The sequence below is a fragment of the Chelonoidis abingdonii genome, chromosome 15 (assembly GCF_003597395.2).
Source record: "Chelonoidis abingdonii isolate Lonesome George chromosome 15, CheloAbing_2.0, whole genome shotgun sequence".
NCBI lineage: Eukaryota > Metazoa > Chordata > Testudines > Testudinidae > Chelonoidis > Chelonoidis abingdonii.
Genome location: NC_133783.1, coordinates 35,133,064 through 35,152,580, shown reverse-complemented (window position 1 = coordinate 35,152,580; position 19,517 = coordinate 35,133,064). Strand labels below are relative to the sequence as shown.

At 41.1% G+C, this 19,517-nt stretch overlaps 1 protein-coding gene across 1 annotated transcript in view; it reads left to right on the top strand.

The window, feature by feature from the left end:
- LOC116818974 (uncharacterized) overlaps window positions 1-6,334 on the top strand; it is a 37,264-nt gene extending 30,930 nt beyond the window's left edge. The window contains exons 10-12 of the mRNA XM_032770279.2: window positions 266-1,186; window positions 2,041-2,151; window positions 5,581-6,334. Coding sequence (XP_032626170.1) covers window positions 266-1,186; window positions 2,041-2,151; window positions 5,581-5,896 — 1,348 coding nt within the window. The 3' untranslated portion in view covers window positions 5,897-6,334. The remainder of the gene's footprint in view (window positions 1-265; window positions 1,187-2,040; window positions 2,152-5,580) is intronic.
- Window positions 6,335-19,517: the final 13,183 nt, after the last annotated feature.

Here is a 19,517-nt window from a genome sequence, read left to right as displayed (position 1 = left end):
AGGGTGGTTGAGGTGAAGTAATATCTTTTATTGGATCAATTTCTGTTGGTGAAGGAGACAAAGTTATAGAATACATATAATATATACTATAATTACACAGTTTGGACTGTTAATATATTAGTACCTTTACATATTTGAGTGATAATGTCCTTCATTCTCAATCCTGAGAAGTTTTAAAAAATGCTGCTTTGTTTGGATGGGTAACTTAAAACATTTATAACATAAATGAAAATAAGCTGTTTAAAAATATTAATTTTCTTCACAGGCCAGGGAAAAGATTAAGAATTTATGACGACGACCACTCTCACAATGATTTACAAGGACAGATACAGTTGAGAGATTTCGATTTCATTAACAAGGGACCTGGACAAAGACGAAGACCATTTCATGACCACCAATCTCAGGATGATTTACAAGCGCCAATGCAGATGAGAGATTGGGACTACAACAGGGGACCCGGACAAAGGCGAAGACCTTTTCCTGACCACCAGTTTTATGATGACTATCAAGAAGATATGCAGCTGAAAGATCTAGATTTCAGTAACAAGGGGCCTGGACAAAGACTGAGACCTTTTCATGGCCACCAGTTTCATGATGACTTACAGGGAGACATGCAGTCAAGAGACTTTGAGTATGTTAATAGAGGCCGTGGACAAAGGCAGAGACCCTTTCCTGATCACCCATCTCACAGTGACTTACAGGATGACATGCAGCTGAAAGATTTTGACTTTGTTAACAGAGGCCGTGGACAGAGACGAAGGTTTTTCCATGACCACGAGTCTCATGATGAATTTCAGGCACAGATGCAGTTGAAGGATTTAGATTTCATCAACAAGGGGCCTGGGCAAAGGCTGAGACCTTTTCATGACTACCAAACGCATGATGACTTACAACCACAAATGCAGTTGGGAGATTTTGAATTTGTTAATAGGGGCCGTGGGCATAGGCTGAGACCTTTTCACGACCATCAGCCTCACAATGACTTACAAACAGAGATGCAATTGAAAGATTTTGATAATAGGGGTCCTGGACAAAGGCGCAGACCTTTTCATGACAATCAAGCTTATGATGACCTACAGGAACAGACACAGTTGAAAGATTTTGATTTTGTTAATAAGGGGCATGGACAAAGACTGCAACCTTTTCATGACCATGACGACTTGCCACGTGAATGGTGTTCAGACAGGTGAAGTATTGTTTTGCTCATACAGCAGATTTAGGGAGTAGCAAGTGTTGTTCCTCAGCATATTATTATATGACATTTTTAGGATAATGAGCAATTGGTTAGGTTTTTTCCCTCCTTTTACTCATGTAAGGGTTTGCAGAATCAGGCCCTAAGGTTGGGAAACTGTCAACTCCAGAGTATTTCTGTACTTTCTTAAATTAGAGAGCCAAATTAAATTAAAGCACATTTCCAGTAACTGGTCAGAATCAACTTGAGACAAAATGTTTCATCTCACTTCATTTTATAGTGAAGAGGTTTGCATCTGAAAATCAGTCCTCAGGATTGAAGGTAATATGATATTATGTTAATCCCTTTAACCAAGTTGAGGTAATCAGCAAAGCAGTGAGGAAGTGTTGGCTTTCAGTTGCTTATTTCATAAGTAATGTCTGCTAGCAAACCTCTCATTTAAGAACTGTAAATCCTTGATGACTCTCTAAAACAAATACGCACCTTGTTAAAGCAACTGTTGGGTTCAAAAGTAAAACCTTTGACATAAAATTTGTAGCACTATTTTTTACACTTAAATTATAGCACTCTCAAATACTGAAATAAATTTTAAAGACTTATTTCTGTCCTTCATTTTTGATTTACACAATTTAAACAATTAGGGATATTAGATCATTCTTCTGAGACTTTATTATTTTGATATTGCTAAAATAATATAATTATACTTTGACTTATATAACTAAGACATTCCTTCCATGCTAACTAGTTTTGGTTACTTTTTTAAAAAAAAATCTAAAAACTTTCACAGAATTAGTGAATTATTTTACATGTTAAGAAAAACTAGTGTGTAATTCTTTTGTTTCTTTCAGAAATCGGTCATTTTCTTCCCATGAAAATTTACCAGAACCTCACTTTTCTTCTTCTCCTTCACATCACAGAGATTACGGATCTGATAATGATGATTTCAGTAGAAGTTACAGGTAAATATCAGCATTCATATATTGCATATCAATCTACGTACCCCTCTACACATTACCATCCCTCGCCACCATGACCATAGAAATTTAAATTGGATGTGCAGTTGTCAAACTAGATATTTGTTCTCGCTAAACTACAATATAAGCAATTTATAATGGAAATGTATTATGAAATTCATGCATGTTTATAATTATATCTGATAATGTATGAGACATTATAATACATGGTACTTGTTACCAGAATTTTAGATACCAGAGACAATAAAGTTGCACATAGGTCTGAAAAATCAGGATTTTGAAGTATGTACTCTGACTATCACTGGAAAATCCTTATTCCTGGTAGCATGGTTTTCACAAATCATTCCACTGTAAAGGAACAAAAGCTTATTTATTATATACACCTCTGCCCTGATATAATGCGACCCGATATAACACAGGTTCACAGATAACACGGTAAAGCTCTGACACACTGCTCTGAGACCAGACCAGGCCGGGGCCGAGGGGTTTGATAAGGGGCAGAGGGTCTCGGGGGTAGTCAGGGGCTTCTCCCCCCCGCCCCCAGGGTCGGGGGGCAGGAGCTGCGGGAGGGCAATTTTGGGGTCCCCGCAGTCCCAGAGTGGACTGGGGGATTAGCGGGGGGGCCGGGAGCAGCTCGCTCTGCATCCCTTGCCCTGGCCCCAGCCGTGTCACTCGGGGGAGGGGGCTTGGGGGAAGGGATCCCCCCCGCACTCACCAGCAGTGGTGGAAGCGGAGCCCCAGCCCGCTCCACTCTGCCAGCTCCCAACCGCAGTGCTCCGCTTCTCGCTGCAGGTGAGTACGGTGGGCGTCCTTTCCCCAACCTACCCGCACTCACCGGTGGTAGGAAGCAAAGCGCCATGGCTGGGAGGTGACAGAGTTAGCGGGCTGGGACAGCCTCACTCCATTTCCCACTGCCAGTGAGTGCGGGGGGCGTTCTTTCCCAACCTCCCCGCACTCACCGGCGGCGGGAAGCAGAGCAGCCCAGCCCCAGCCAGCTCCACTCCGCCGGCTCCAAGCCATGGTGCTCCACTTCCCCCCAGGCAGGTGAGTGCAGGACCTTGCCCCAGCCTCCCCCTAGTGACACTGCTGGGGCCAGGGCAAGGAAAGCGGAGCGGGCTCGGGCCACGTAGCTCCACTTCCCGCCACAGGCAAGTGTGGGGGGGCATCCTTTCCCCAACCTCCCCGCACTCACCGACGGCGGGAAGCGAAGTGCTGTAGCTGGGAGCTGGCAGGGTGGAGCACACTGAGGCTGCCCTGCTCTGCTTCCCACCGCTGCCGGAGAGTGCCTGTCAGGGGGTGGGGGGTGGATAGGTGTAGGAGCAGTCAAGGGACAGGGGGGTTGGGTAGGGGTGTCTCTGGAGGGGGCGGTCAGGGAACAAGGAACCGGGGGGGAGGGGGGAAGCAAGTTTGATATAACACGGTCTCACCTATAACACGGTGAGATATTTTGTCTCCCGAGGACCATGTTGTGAGGGGGGAGGGGTGTGTGTATGTCTCTCTCTCTCTAAAATGTGGTCTTATGCCAGATGTCTGGTTTGTTTTTTTTATTACAGGCATCAAATTAATTGGCAGAAAACAAAATCCTGAGTTTAATATGCAACAAATTATTTTTGTTTCATAACACTGATGCTCATTAATGCAATCATATTTTTTAACTAGAAATTATTTAACAGTCCCTACATGGTGAACTCATTCTTAAAGCAAAATAAAAACTTGAGATATATTCTTCCATCCTGCTGTCATGTAGCGCACAGCTCAAATCATCGGCACTGAGGGTCCAATCCAAACACCAGAAAAATCAGTAGGAGTCTTTCCATTGACTTTCTGGGAGTTGGATCAGACCATGAAGGTTATTTAGAATCTGATAGAAGACCCTTCTTAATTTGTGTATGTGATTTGAATGTATAATATTGAGACCAAAGTCCCAAACCTGCAAACTAGCTAGTTAGAATCAGAGAACACCTGCATTCCAAGGACAACAGTTAGGACATGACTGACCCAAATAATCCAAATCTTGTGAATCTGGTTTCATAGTCCCTCATAATTTGAGGAGTTCTAATCCTCTAACTAACATTAACACCAGTTGATCGAATTACTCACTTGCATAAGTATTTTATAGGATTAAAACCAAAATTCTCAAAATCTGCAGGTGATCTTGAACCTGAAAATGAGCAAATTATGAGGGCCAGTGAAACCAGATACAAAAATACTTGGATTGGTTAGATCATTGGTTCCTAAATGTGGTTGTTGGAGTGCTGGCCATCCTCTTTGTTTCTAGCTGCTACATTGCATGAAATGCTGCAAAAGTTACACTGAATTCATTTTGGCTATTACTTTTCTGTGTGAACAACTGAGATGATGTAATCATGAATAGGAGAGAGGGGGTTTTGTTCCATGTGAATATGAGGGAGGCGTTTCACAAGGCAGTTTCTCTATTTAAAAATGTAGTCCATGCCATGACACAGTTTGAGAGCCTCTGATGTAGGTAGTTGGATCGGCAGGTGGCAAATGCAGTACAAAGAAGGTAAATATGAAATACTATAATTTACACTGGAAGCAAAGAGCCAAGATATGGTATATATGCTAAATTCATAGATTCTAAGGCCAAAAGGGAGCATTGCGATCATCTAGTCTGATGCCCTTACAGGCAATAGAACTCCCCCAGAATAATTCCTAGACCGTATCTTTTAGAAAAACATCCAATTTTGATTTAAAAGTTGTCCGTGATAGAAAATCCATCACACACATTGGTAAATTGTTCTAGTGGCTAATTATTCTCACCATTACAATTTTTTTGTGACCAGAGAGATGGATTACAAAACAATTGTGTGTCTATATGGTAAGGGTGTGTGTGTGTGTGTACACCCTTTACCATATGGCATATATGGTACTTATTAGATCTTAAATCACCATATCATAGGAACAATATTATTGCAATAGAGAACATGCAGTAGAGTGCTACTATTATGTATTCCAAAAGAAAGATAACATTGTTGATTTTTTTTCATGTTATTTAGGTGCTTAAAACTAGAAACATGATCCAAAAGAAATTATTAATAAATAGGGAACTCCTGGTAGAACTGCCTTACAGAAAGAGTAGTCAACTTAATATTTGCCTTCTTTTGAATTACAAATACGAGTAAATTAGTAATATCTAGGTAAATTTGTCTCTAAGAACGAAGAAGGGTAGTGAGGAGAGTAATGAAGTTGCAATATAGTATTAAGATGAAGCATAAAAAGGAAAGAATTTGGAGATGGATGGCCTTTTCCATTTCCAGTATACTAAAGGGTAAATTACTTACCTATAATTTCTCTTTGAAGTTACACCTTTTTAGAGTTTAATGCCAGCCAATTATCATTAATGAAATATTGTATATCTAAGAATTGTATAGTTAATATTTGGTTTTATTATAGTAATCGGCCTAGCTGTCCTGAAGATAATAGGAGAACACGTCCTTCAGATGAATTTAACAGAGGAGGAAAAAACAGATTTGCGCCATATTCTTCACGCACAATGCATCTGTCCTCATCCATACACCAGGAAGATGATTCAACTGATTATGAAAGGAAACCTTTTCAAGGTGAATTTACAAGAGATATGGAGCAAGGCAAAAGGTTACCCATTGTAACAGTTGATTACAATTATGGTTTGCCACTAGATTACAGACCTGAAGAGGAAGAGAGAACACATTATGATTTACCTCCAAGAGAGCGCTACAACTGGAACTGAATAAAAAGAAAGCATTTGCTCTGATTAAACCTGTATTTACCCATTTTACTTTGTATGTGGACCAATTTTTTTTACGAATTAGAAAATTCAAGTTGCAGTGTTAAGAGAACTTGTCTCTACTGTAAGACTAGTTTCTACTGATGTGTGGTTCTTTACATTCATGAAATAGTGTGTGTTAAGTATATTTGGAGACAAATCCTCAACACATGTGAGATTAAAATAGTGCTCGTTTCTAGTGAAATTCGAACCCTATATCTTAAAGTAAACAGCTGACTGATAGTGGTTGTGTTTCTGTTTAACTTTCTTTAAATGTAAATAATTTCAGGATGCAAAACTTGTAATAAAAGCTAAAACACTGCACTGTAAACTAGACTAGCATTTGAAATTACAGAAGATCTACTATGAAAATTAATAAAGCAGAAAGTAATGTCAACTTGATTGAATTGTTTGGTGGTACCTTGGATTTCTTATTGCTAACTGCTAACAAAAAATGGAGTCTCACTGTCATAATCCTGCAGTTAAAAGCCAGTATTGAGGGAGAAAAGTACATTGCGCCGGTGGGGGAGGGGCCAGGGGCTAGCCTCCCAGGGCAGGAGCTCAGGAGCCAGGCAGGAGGGTCCCGTGGGCCAGATGTGGCCTGTGGGCTGTAGTTTGCCCACCTCTGATCTAAGGCTAACTTTTGTATAAATTCAAAATCATTACAGATTTCTGCAAAATCTGCTCAAGCATCCTGGAACTTCTGTAGAAAAATGGTTTAGCACTTGAGATTATTCTGCTGCAGATGAACACTCTCTGGTTTTATGTTCCTGTGTTTCTGATGTAGCAGTGTAGCATAGCTTGACAATGACTTTTTTAACTAGAGTTGGATGGGAAATGGTTTTCCCATCCCTCAAATATTTTTGAGAGTTGAAAATTTGTCCCATTCTGAATAGAGACAAAAAGTCAAAATCTCAAATGGAAAACCAAAAACAAAATTGCAGTTTCACTTTCAATTTCAACATTTTTTAACTTTTCTCAGTCTAATTAGCTTACATTTCTAAACAAAAAGTCATTTTAAATGCAGAATTGAAATTTGTCATTGAGAAAATGTCAATGTTTTTGTTCAACAACTTTTTTCAATACTTCAAGTCCAGAGATTTGTCAAAACTGTTTCAATTTTGACAAATAGTTTATGACCAAAAAAATAGAAGTTTAATTAAAAAAATTCCCAGCCAGCTCTACTTTTAACACTTCTACACTGACAACTAATTGGACTATCTGTCAACTCTGGGAAATGTTCTGCACATGCCTGTCATATCAAATGATGGGTTTTTTCAGTTAGTCCAACTCATTTTAAATTGTGGTTTTGTTGGGATATTGTTCTCCAGTGTTGAAAATCTGGAATAGCCCTGATCCTCCACGTGCCTGTGTTGCTAAAAGATCACTTTCAAGATGGACTAGACTTCTTCCAGGTTTCTAGCCTTGTAGAACAATATCCCAGGAAAAGCACAACACAGAATCTAAATTCTGAATGGGAGCTGCTTTTCAAAATCTGGGCCCAATTATGGGTGTTGAACTCTTTTGAAAATCAAGCACTAGACCGCTGAAAGCAGAGAGATGCAAAGAAAATGACCAAGTAAGTGAAGGGTGAAGAATTACATCTTCTTTTTCCTAAGATCTTCCGGGTTTATTCCCTGCTTCTTCCCTGGTCCCTTACAGGCTTCCTGAGGCCTGGTCTACACTACGTGTTTAAACCGATTTTAGCAGCATTAAACCGATTTAACGCTGTACCTGTCCACACTATGAGGCCCTTTATATTGATCTAAAGGGCTCTTTAAATCGGTTTCTGTACTCCTCCCCGACGAGAGGAGTAGCACTAAAATCGGCATTACCCTCTCAGTATTAGGTTTAGTTGTGGCTGCAATCGACGGTATTGGCCTGCAGGCGGCTACCCACGCTGCTCACTGTGACCGCCTTTCTGGACACGCATTCTGACGTCGGATGCGAAGTAGGCTCACGGTACGGAAAAGCCCGCCCATTATTTGATTTCATTTCCTGTTTGAGTCCCAGCGTGGCGCTGCTGTCAGCGCGCGGTGGCGATGCAAGTCTCAATCAAAGAGCTCCAGCATGTGACCGTAGGGAGCATAGTGGATCAGATCGCTGTTATGGGGAAACGCAATCTGTCTATCAAGCTCCATTACAGAAGACAACTTTCTCAAGCGTTTGAAAAAAATCTCAGGCTACACGCTGCGCCTTTATGACAGCGTAACAGGAAGCCAGGACTCACAATGGACGCTCATGGAGGAGGAGGGGCGTACTGGGACTCCAGCCTCCACATACACGCAGTCTCGCCGAAAGGTATTTGCTATCCATGCTGAGCTCAATGCTCTGTGGGTCAAACATTGTCGGCATGGTTCAGTGGAATAGCTCGTCATTACTCCGCCGGCCCCCGCCCTCGCAGTGAAGAAAAGGGAAAAAAAATAAATTACTTCTTGACTCTTTCAATGTCACCTATGTCTACTGAATGCTGCGGACGCGAGCGAGCAGTACGAGTATACTCCTCCCTCTCCGGTGCAGACGGTGCAATAGATTGAACTCGATACCCAGTCAGCTCGTGTTCCTTGGCCTGAGGGAGGCTGGCTCGGGCGCCTGGGTCGAAAAATAGGAATGATCGTCATTCCCAGGTAGAATGTTACAGACGGCTGTAGATGGAACGTCTTACATTCATAGCAACTGGGAGCTGGATGGAGCTAAGCCCACCTCCGCTTCCCTATGTAAGAAAAGATTCGTAGTACTGCTGGCTAGTCATCAGCACAGCATGCTGAGGCCCCTCCCACGCACAGCTTAATGTTCTACCGATGTCATAGCCCGGAGGCTGGCCTCTCCTCATTTATTACACCGTATCTGTCGTTCCCATCTTATAACTTCATGACAAAGGGGGGGACACTTGCCACAGTGCCCAGGAAGGTGGGGAAGAGGGTAATCAACGGTGTGGAGTTGTTGCAGAGGCACCCGAGGACAGCCTGTAGCTCATCATTTCTGCTGGAATCTGACACGAGCATGTGTCTCTAGTACACCGTGCTGTCCCTGCCCATATTTCAGCCAGGACTGACTAATTTATGCCAAAGGGGCGATTGACTTGGGGAGTCTCCCAGTTTTCGTTTTGGCGCCCTGGCCAAATCTCAGCAGTTGCCCTCATGATGCCGCGACATACGAGCCGGACGATAACCGTCATCTCATTGCCAATTTACCCCAGCAGCAGACGGTACAGAACGACTGATAACCGTCTCTGCTATCATGCAAAAGCAAATGAATGCTGCTGTGTAGCGCTGGAGTATCGCCTCTGTCCGTGGCATCCAGTACACATACGGTGACGGTAAAAAAATAAAAAGGTGAACGGGCTCCATGGTTGCTGTGCTATGGCGTCTGCCAGGGCAATCCAGAGAAAAAGGGCGCGAAATGATTGTCTGCCGTTGCTTTCCCGGAGGAAGGAATGACTGACGACAATTACCCACAACCAACTGCGACAATGATTTTTGCCCCATCAGCGACTGGGCTCTCAACCCAGAATTCTAAGGGGCTGGGGAGACTGCAGGAACTATGGGATAGCTACAGAATAGCTACCCACAGTGCAATGCTCCGGAAATCGATGCTAGCCTCAGACCATGGACGCACACTGCCGAATTAATGTGCTTAGTGTGGCCGCGTGCACTCGACTTTATACAATCTTTTATAAAACCGGTTTATGTAAAATCAGAATAATCCCGTAGTGTAGACGTACCCATAAAGAGCCCAACAACAGGGCAGCTGGCTCCAAATCATCCCTAATTCCACTTTTCTCCTGCACTCTCCACCTCAATAACATTCCCCTCTGTCAGGATTATCTCTCAATTTGCCAATTTTTGCTCATTGTACAAAGCTGAAATTTTTCATATTTTACAACAATTAACTTTTGCTTTCCATTAAATCTGTGATAACAAGAATAATACAGCCTTATTCAGTAACAAGTATCTCAAAGATGAAGTAATTTTGAGAAAGGGTGTGCATATTAATGAAACAAATTTTCCTTTAGTTGGGTGCTCTTTTCTGTTAAATCATTTTAACACAGGCTTAGTCTAAGCATCAGCAATCACATGCCTTTATCAGGGATGAGGGAGAGGTGCAGCTCAGGCTACAGGTTTCTTACATTCAAGTTTTCTAAGGAACTTACTGATATCCTCCAGCAGAGAGAGGGAAGAGAGAGGCCTTAGTCAAGACCAGCTCTAGGCACCAGCAAAGCAAGCACATGCTTGGGGCGGCACATTTCCAGGGGCAGCATTCCGGCCATCCTTTTTTTTCCAGAAAAATCCACCAATGTACCAAAAAAAAAAAAAAGGACATAAAGATTAAAAAAATCTTCAATAGTGCGATAGGAGTGTGACGTGAAAAATATTGTGTCACATCGTGACATGGTCACTCGTAATATGAATGTGCAAAAATGTGTAAACATTAACAGTTATCGATTAATTAAATTAGGAATCACAATTACTTGTGTGTACTGTGCTGCCCTATTGGTGCAGTTTGCACCAATTTCCGTGTCGCATCAATGCCAGTGGTTAGAGGCCTAAAATGCTGGGACAAAAACAAAATTGACTTTCCGGTGCTGCCTACTGGCAACAAATAAACGAAAAAAAAAGAATTAGAAAAACTAACTTGTACTTCAAATAAGTATTTTTAAAAAGTCGATATGACCAGTATCAGTGGCATCTGGTGAGTGCAGTTTCTCAAAACTGAAATTACTAAAAAATTATTTGAGGTCCACCATGTCTCAAAATGGTTTGTCAGGACTCGCATTAATTTCAATTGAAAATACCATTGCAAAAAATTTGGATTTTACTGAATTATTAAAAGACTACACGAATATAAAAACCAGAAAAATTCAATTCATATAAATTTTTAATTTATGAGAAACTAGGGGCAACGGAAGACGCTAACATTTTTCATTACAGTGTACAGCTGAACCCAAATTGTTTGTAATTGTGATTTTGTTAAAATTAAATGAGTACACTACTAGGAAATTGTTTTATTTCACTAACTACAAAGTCTCTGTTTTCATTTATTTTTATTTTAAACCGTCAGAACAAAACAAAAAATATTGCCAAGTGCAAACATGTGTAAAAGCCAAAAAACGGTAGGGGGCGCCAAAAATTTTTTTGCTTGGGGCTGCAAAAAACCTAGAGCTGGCCCTGGCATTAGTATTGCAAATATAAATGCCTTAGCTTTGTTTTTGCAATGTTTAGATACTTGCTATATGTAAAAAAGCAGTAAAGAGCAACATTGTGGGACAAAGAGGAGGAAGTGCTTTGGAGTAACCTGTTAGATTCAAAATGAGATCATAATTTGAGTAGGGAAATACAGCCCCTATGCCCAGATCCAAAGGTAGAGTACTCTAGAGCTAAATACTCACCTCTAGGTACAGTTTTCCAAGAGCCAGATGTTTTCAATTTGACAAAACATATTTTGCTTTTGCAGTTTTGGTTGAAGCAAAATTACTAGATAAGGCATTTACCACACACTGGCTTTGAAATGTGCTTGGGTGTTCTCATATTTTTTTCCCTAGAATTTAGTTTCTTTAAAAAATTTTCTGTTCAGAATAGAATTATGCAAATGTAAGCCCACACAATTCATTAAAACAGTTACTGGCTTGTCTTCAAATGTTTCTGCAGCTGAATCATCACTGCACATTAGCATCTGTAGTATTCTAAGTTAGCCAGATGGTAGAATATGAAATCAAATTAATTAAAATACTTCTTATCTTCATACTGTAGATCACTGCAACTGTCAAAATAAATGTCAGGTTCTCTCCTATTTCTTCCATAATTTTTGAAAATGTTACATGGTCCTGGCTTATTTCATTGCAAATTCTCAACACTACTAGAAATATCTGCAGTATACTGCAACACGTTTTGGGGAACACCACTGGTTTCCCATTGTGCTGAATACGAAATCTCTTGGAAAGACTTAGTGATGCAGACATCCTGAAGGTTGCTAGTAGGGTATACTATGTCACATAAAAGTATGACTTCAAACTTTTCTGGCTTGACTTTGTTGTCATTCACAGTGCTGTTGCAAACACTGACAAATTGCTGAAGCTGTGAAATAATATTATGAGTAATTTAAATGCAGCAAATATTTGCAAAAGGGACAAAAGGGTGAAATCTTTAGATTCCTTCAAATCCATGGTCACTTGGATCGCAGATTCATTTTTGGGGATTGCAGATGGAGGCGGATCCACATTTTATATCCACGCAGGGCTCTAGAAATTTTGTCCCCATTTAAGTCAATAGGAATTTTGCTCTCGATTCAGCAGGGCCAAGTTTTCTACCTGGATATTTAACTATGGGCCAGATTCTCCAGACTGGCTGAACTATGCTCAGCACAAGATAGGAAGGGGAGGGAAACAAAGGTTGCTTTTCGCTATCTTTGCGACCTTTGATCTTCAACTGGGCTGTTCCAGTGCATATTTTTGAGCACCCTAAAGATTTCTCTTGTATTGTGCTTGCAATTCTCCCTATACCAGGTGCAGGAGGGATAGGTCTGCAGCAACTGGGGTTTCCTCTATTCAAGGACAATCATCTGTTGGCTATAAGATCCCCTTTTAACTGGAAAGATGTCGTCTCTAACTAAAAAAATTTAAATTTGTTTAGGTAGTTTTTTTTTTTAAAAATCCTTTAAATGTCTTACTCCAAAGGAAACCTGTTAAATTGTGCTTATTTATGTTTGATAATTGCTCAGCAATCACACTGGTAGTATACAATGTAACTTCCTAATTAATGCTTTCCACAAATTGCTTTGTAGCCTTGTAACGTTAGGCCTGCTGGATATCCTACAAAACAGATTACAGCTATAGCCTGCATTGATACTGTAAGAAAGGATTGTTTTCACCTAACACAAGAGAAAAGAGACTTAATTCATGGCTAAGTTCATTTTTTAGAGTATTGAACATTCTCTTTTTCCTCATCTGTCATTCAATACGTCATCATTACTTTCACGATGGAGTTTGCTAAAAACATCTTATTGGCCCTTTCTGCATGATAGAAACATGACAAATATTTTGATTAGTTTGTGATAAACTTCTTCTGCATCATTTTTAATATTCTGAAATTAAATAGAAACTTCCACCTTGCTGAGTCATAAGGTGCATCCCTGGCCTTCTCTCAGTGGGACAATTGTATAGCTGATGTTTCTGGATAGGCCATCAAGCAGGCTAGGCAGTGCTAATACCAATCTGTCTGGAGGCATCACTCAGATGCACAGCACAAGTTTGGAACTACAGACATACCATACATAACTTATACAGTTACTCCTCACTTAATGTTGTCCTGGTTAACATTGTTTCATTGCTGATCAATTAGAGAATATGCTCATTTAAAGTTGCGCAATGCTCCCTTATAACATTGTTTGGCAGCTAGCTGCTTTGTCCACTGCTTGCAGATAGAGCAGCCTGTTGGAGCTAGCTGGTGGGGGCTTGGAACCAGGGTGGACTGGCAGCCCCCCCATCAGCTCCCCTAAGTTCCCTGTGCCACAGCCGCCCAGCAGGCTATCAATTGCTGGGCAGTTCAGCTGTCCTTCCCCCCACTGCCTTGTGCTGTTCCTGCCCTCTGCCTTGGAGTTGCTCCCAGGAGCCTCCTGCTTGCTGTGCAGAGGGGGGGGCAGGGAAGAGGGGTGCTAATGTCAGTGTGGACCCCTCACCCCCACTTCTGCCCCCTCCCACTCCTGTACCCCCATCTCCACAGAGCAGGGGGTGGAGCACAACAAGACAGGGCTCAGGATGGAGGGAGCTTGCCGGCAGCAGCAGCAGCTGTCTCAACTTGCTGATCTGCTTAAAAAGGCAGTGTACTTAAGAGTGGGATTAGCATACTTAAAAGGGCAATGCCCGTGTGTCTCTCTCATGCACACGATGTGTGTCTCTGTCTCTCTCTGCCATGCTGTGTCTCCTCCATTCGTGCCGCTTTGTAGAGTGTGAGGCTACATTAACAATGTGTTAACCCTTGAGAGCTCAGCCAAGTGCTAGTTCATTGTTTAGCAGGAAGGCATTCCCTGGGAAATATCCCACCCTCTGGCTCCACCAACTCCCCCTATTTATATTAATTCTTGTGGGGAAATTGGATTCACTCAACATTGTTTCACTTAAAGTAACATTTTTCAGGAACATAACTACAATAGTAAGCAAAGAATTACTGTAGTAAAAAGATGATACAAACACTTAAATGAGATTATCATACTTGGAAAATTATAACATTTTTGCAGATACCTTACATGGCATATCTGGCATAACTCATTGCCATTTTACAATATTGGTATTCATAATATCCTAAAGTGTCCCCCAGATTCCATACAGTGTCACAGGCCTCATACTGCTTTACTAACATTATTTAATTAAGCCTTGCAACATCTCTGGGAGGTAGAAAAGTAACATTTATATCCATTTTGCAAATAGAGATGAGAAATTAAATGTATTTCCTCAAGGTCTCACAGCAAATTAGTGTCAGCATTCCTGACTCCCAGGCCCCAGCTGCAACCACTAGATCACACATCTTCCCAAGAGTACGACATAATTTTGACTGAACTTCTATTAAAAACCAGCAGATTCTTCCCCCCATCCCGATTAATTGCTTTAGAGCTTATGTAACATTCATAGGAAAATACAAATGAATTACAACTTCACGAGTTGCAGACCTGTTTACTGTGCTAATTTAAGGCAACTTATTTGCAACCAAAATAACACAGTAACTATTAAACTCTGCAGTTACATAGCACTTTTCCTTTCTATTATTTTTTATTATTTGTACCCAAAAGCCCCAGTCCCAATTAGGATCCTTTTTGTCCCTATTAGCATCTAGAACAAATTTACTAGCAAGTTGCAGATTCAACATACAGTTTCAAAACTAACTAGTGTTTTGAGGCACCCTAAAGGGGCCTGATTTTCAGAAGTGCCAAACACCTAGCCTCTCAAAAATTAGGCCCCTTTAAGATGTCTTAAGTTGGGCAAGAAGAAATTGAAGCACCCAAAATCACTAGCCACTTCTAAAAATGAAGACTATACTTTTTATTGGTCATTTTATCACTGGGAAAGGGGATAGAGGCAGCTAGGAATGTTGTCCCAGGCCTGGGTTCATCAGGGGGACCTACCACTTCTCACCAGAGTGAACAGCAGTTCGTTTAAGATGCCTGCAGTACATATAGACAGAGGCAGTGGCTAACAGAGAAGCTCTTGTATGCAGCACCAGCCCACACTGTGTGGCTCTTCTCAGAGGTTCCTGTCCAAATAGACTGCTGCTTGCTCTGAAGGCTAATACATAGACATCCTTGCACAAGGCAGCCTGAGGCAAACCTACAGGCCACCTCTTCTTCCTCTGGACTGTTAGAGAAGACCCACAAGATACAAAGGAGAACCACGGGAGGAGGCCACCTTGATACAAGCTCCAAGTTTTGTGAGGGAGTTCTTCAGGTGAAGGAGGAGCGATTATGTGACCTTTGGAGTAAGTTTGTTGTGTCTGGTCAGTTTGTTTGGGGGGACCTGTGCTAAGCCTAGTGGGCTGCTAGGCAAGGCTGAGAGCTTCTTAACCAGGCTTTGATCCCTAAGCTCTTTAGCACCCATCAAACCTTAGCCAGAGGATGGGGCTACTCAGGAAGACCAGGGCTTTAAAGAGCTCACTCCTAAGTGACCAGAGGAGCGATCCATCATTAGAAACATAAATAGCTGGGTTTGCGATGACTGGGGAAACCGCATGGTGATGTGCCTGCTTGGTGAGAAGGTTACAGATCTCTGGAGACATCTAGAGAGACTTACGTGTAGTGCTGGGGAGGAGCTGTTGGTTGTGGTACATGTAGGTACTTTTCAGATTGGAAAAGAGACGACCAAAGGGGAATATGATAGAGGTCTATAAAATCATGACTGGTGCGGAGAAAGTAAATAAGGAAGTGTTATTTACTCCTCCTAATACAAGAAATAGGGGTCACCAAATGAAATTAATAGACAAACAACAGGTTTAAAATAAACAAAAGGAAGTATTTCTTTACACAAAGGCACAGCCAACCTATGGAAATCTTTGCAAGAGGATGTTGTGAAGGCCAAGACTATAATGGGGTTCAAAAAATGGCTATTAGCCAGGATGGGCAGAGATGATGTCTCTAGCCTGTTTGACAGAAGTTGGGAATGGGTGACAGGGAATGGATCACTTGATGATTATCTGTTCCATTCATTCCCTCTGGGGCACCTGGCATTGGCCACTGTCGGAAGACAGGATACTGGGCTACATGGACCTTTGGTCTGACCCAGTATGGCCGTTCTTACGTTCTTAACATTTGCTCTTCCCCTTTCTTCTGAAGTGAGAAACAGAAATGGAGGGACAAAGGGAAGAAAGTAACATGAACAGAAAGTGAGAAAGGAAAAAGGAGGGCAGGGGGAATTAAAGTAGAAAGAGAGAATGTGTAAAAGGAGACAGAGTGTGAAAAAGCTGTGTGTGTGTGTGTGTGTAAGGAGTGTTAATATGTAAGACAGATGGGTGTAGACGGAAAGAAGAGGTTACAGGCGGAGGCAGACTCAATATAATATGTCATGGGCCTCATAAATCTGACTGTGGCTTTGTATTTAAATACCATGTTGCTCAAACACTGGTTATCAAAAGAATACAGGGGCAATTCTGACTTCTACCCCTCCAACAACAAAGTCATGTGGGGGGATTAAAAATAAGAATAGCCTCCGTTTAATCTTTAAATCTAGTCTACATGTAGTGCAATATCCTGAAGATATTCCCTCCAGATTCCTGACCCAAATTTCAAAAACCAAAACAGGACTCCAGAGAATCCACCTCATAGTTTACCTTGAACCTAGTGCATGTTGGGACCAGATTTTAGGACTTATGGGCCTGATCCAAAGCCCACTGAAATCAGTTCTGTGTGAATACCACAACTGGTCAAAAGTGAGAAATGTTATGAAGTAATTTTCTTTTCGCAAGTTTAACACAAGAATGATTTTTTTCATTACTCAAAAAATTTTTTGTGAAAATGTGTACCAACAAACATTTTTTATTTTGAAATGTTTCAGTTTTTTGTTGTCTTTTCCTTCCCCTTTCCTGTTCCCACTGAAAAGAGGGAGGTGGGAATTATAAAGCAAAAAAATCAACTTTCATTTTCCAGGTTAGTTTGAAAAATAGAAAAAAAAATGTTTTTCAAGAAAATTTCCAATTTTGAAAAAAAACACAAAATTTTCAATAAAAATACGTCTTTGTTCAAAGTTTCAATCAGCTCTAGTGAATTCCTGTGCACTGCAGATTAGGCTATGTCTACACTTCAAATTACTTCAGTACAATTTATGTGAATAATCCACACCCCCAAGCAACGTAAGTTATATCGACCTAAGCGCTGATGTGGACAGCGCTGTCAGTGGAAGAAGCTCTCCCACTGACATAGCTACCGCCTCTAAAGGAGGCAGGAGGTATTAGAGCGTCTTCACCAGAAGTGATACAGCAGCACAGCTGAATAGGTGCAGCTGCACCACTGTCGCTGCTGTAGTGTAGACATAGCCTCAGTTTATCTCACTATGAAGTCTGTGTTTTGATTTAAGAATCCCTAATACCTTGGGACACGACATGAAGTTTCAGCATTTCTGGGTTGAGGTCAATCCTGTACTCACATATGGGGTCATGCTCCCAGTGATTTCAATGGGTGTTTCACTTGGGTATAGACATCAGGTTAGGGATGAAAGTATGGTCCTACTGTAGTCAATAGAAGTTTTGCCACAGACTTCAATGGGGCCAGGATTTCACCCCCAGGTTTTTCCACTTTCTCTGCCACATTATCATGTGCCAGTCTGGACAGACTCCACTCCCTAGGTATAGATTACATAGTTGGGAGTTGTCATTATTGTTTAATATTTTAAGAGATATAGAGACATAACTGGTATCAGAAAACAAAATAATCACAAGAAAATCTTGGTTCTTGTTATTAGTCAAACAGATAAATCAAGATACAAATGGCAAAACATATCACAGCTTGATCTGGCTAGAATTAACTGTGTTGTATGTGTTACAGAAGAAGACATGATGATCACACTTACAAAATATGATGTTATGTTTCTGGCTGAAAAGAAGACATTCTCTCAGAGGCATCCATATAATGTTTAAAGTTATTTCTGGTTAGTATCTCTATATTCATTTAAATTATTTCAAATAAGTTGCCCAACATCAGTTTCAAAAAGCAAGAGAAAATACTTGAAGATATAAATTATTATTAACACTAACATTAATATATTGGTATTAATAATAAATTGATCCTTATCATTGGAGCTTTTTAATAACAGGTTAGACAGACACCTGTCAGGGATGGTCTAGATATATGCAGGAAGCTAGACTCGATGCCCTCTCTAGGTCCCTTCCAGCCCTACATTTCCATGATTTGTAAACTAAATAGGTAATGATCCTCATACAAAAACTTTCACATATTTTTTTATGTATTAGCTTTGGAAATTGATATATATATATATCAATGATAGTTAGTGGTGAATTAACTTATCTGAGATTAATTCAGCTGTTAAGGTTTATAGAGAATGTAAATTATTGGCTGAGTGAAGCAAGGTCCTATACTCAATTTGATGGCAATTCTCTGTCTGTTTGGATGTAATATCATAACTTTTGAATGCTGCATATGATCAATTCCAACATTTCAGGGAATGTTCCAGGCATCAGTGGGCAGAATCCTAACAAGCTTGGGGTTTGGGTGAAAATTGAAAAACTAGAAGGGGAAAATGGGAGACATGTGGAGCCCCTTGCGTCTGATTAGCAGACCCAGGCCTGGTCTACACTACGCGTTTAAATCGATTTAAAGAGCGTTAAATCGATTTAACGCTGAACCCGTCCACACTACAACGCCCTTTATATCGATATAAAGGGCTCTTTAAATCGATTTCGGGTGCTACTCTCTCCTCGAGTGAAGGACGGTAGCACTAAAAGTCGTATGTAGTGTTGCTACTTTAGAATAGGTTTACGTGTGGACTGGAAATCAACCGTAATTGGTCCTCTCAGAGTAGGCCATGTCCCACAGTGCTCACCAACTAGACTTCTCTTGTGACAGAATCAAGAAGAATCTCCTTTGATTCATCTGGCTCTATGATTTAAGAATAAACATACGGATAAAGCCACATCCTCATTAGTTTGCGAACTCTTTTCCGAATTCATATTATTATCGGCTGATTGTCCAGCAAGGAGCTATAGATCAGACACATGCGTGACCTACGCAGAGCTCATCAGCAACATAGACAAATGCAGGTCTGCCTGCTGAGAAAGCGAAAACACGAAGCATCCAAGGCCTAGCAACCGTCACCAAGAGTGTACTGTGATACTGTTTACTCGACTGCTATGGGAGGGAGCGGATTCAGGCTACCAGTACGCCTTGCGATAAGCTCACATGCAAAACCTAGTATAAGAATTTCAATAGTCATGAATGTAACTGGAAAAGGGCCACAGATCTATTTGTGGATCTACAGTAGCTAGCGTGCAGAGTAAGTTAAGAAGCTTCAGACAGGTGCATACAGTTAACTGAATGCCAAGAACCGTTACTAAAGGTCTGTGTGGGTCGAGCCGAAACTCATCAATGCTGCATT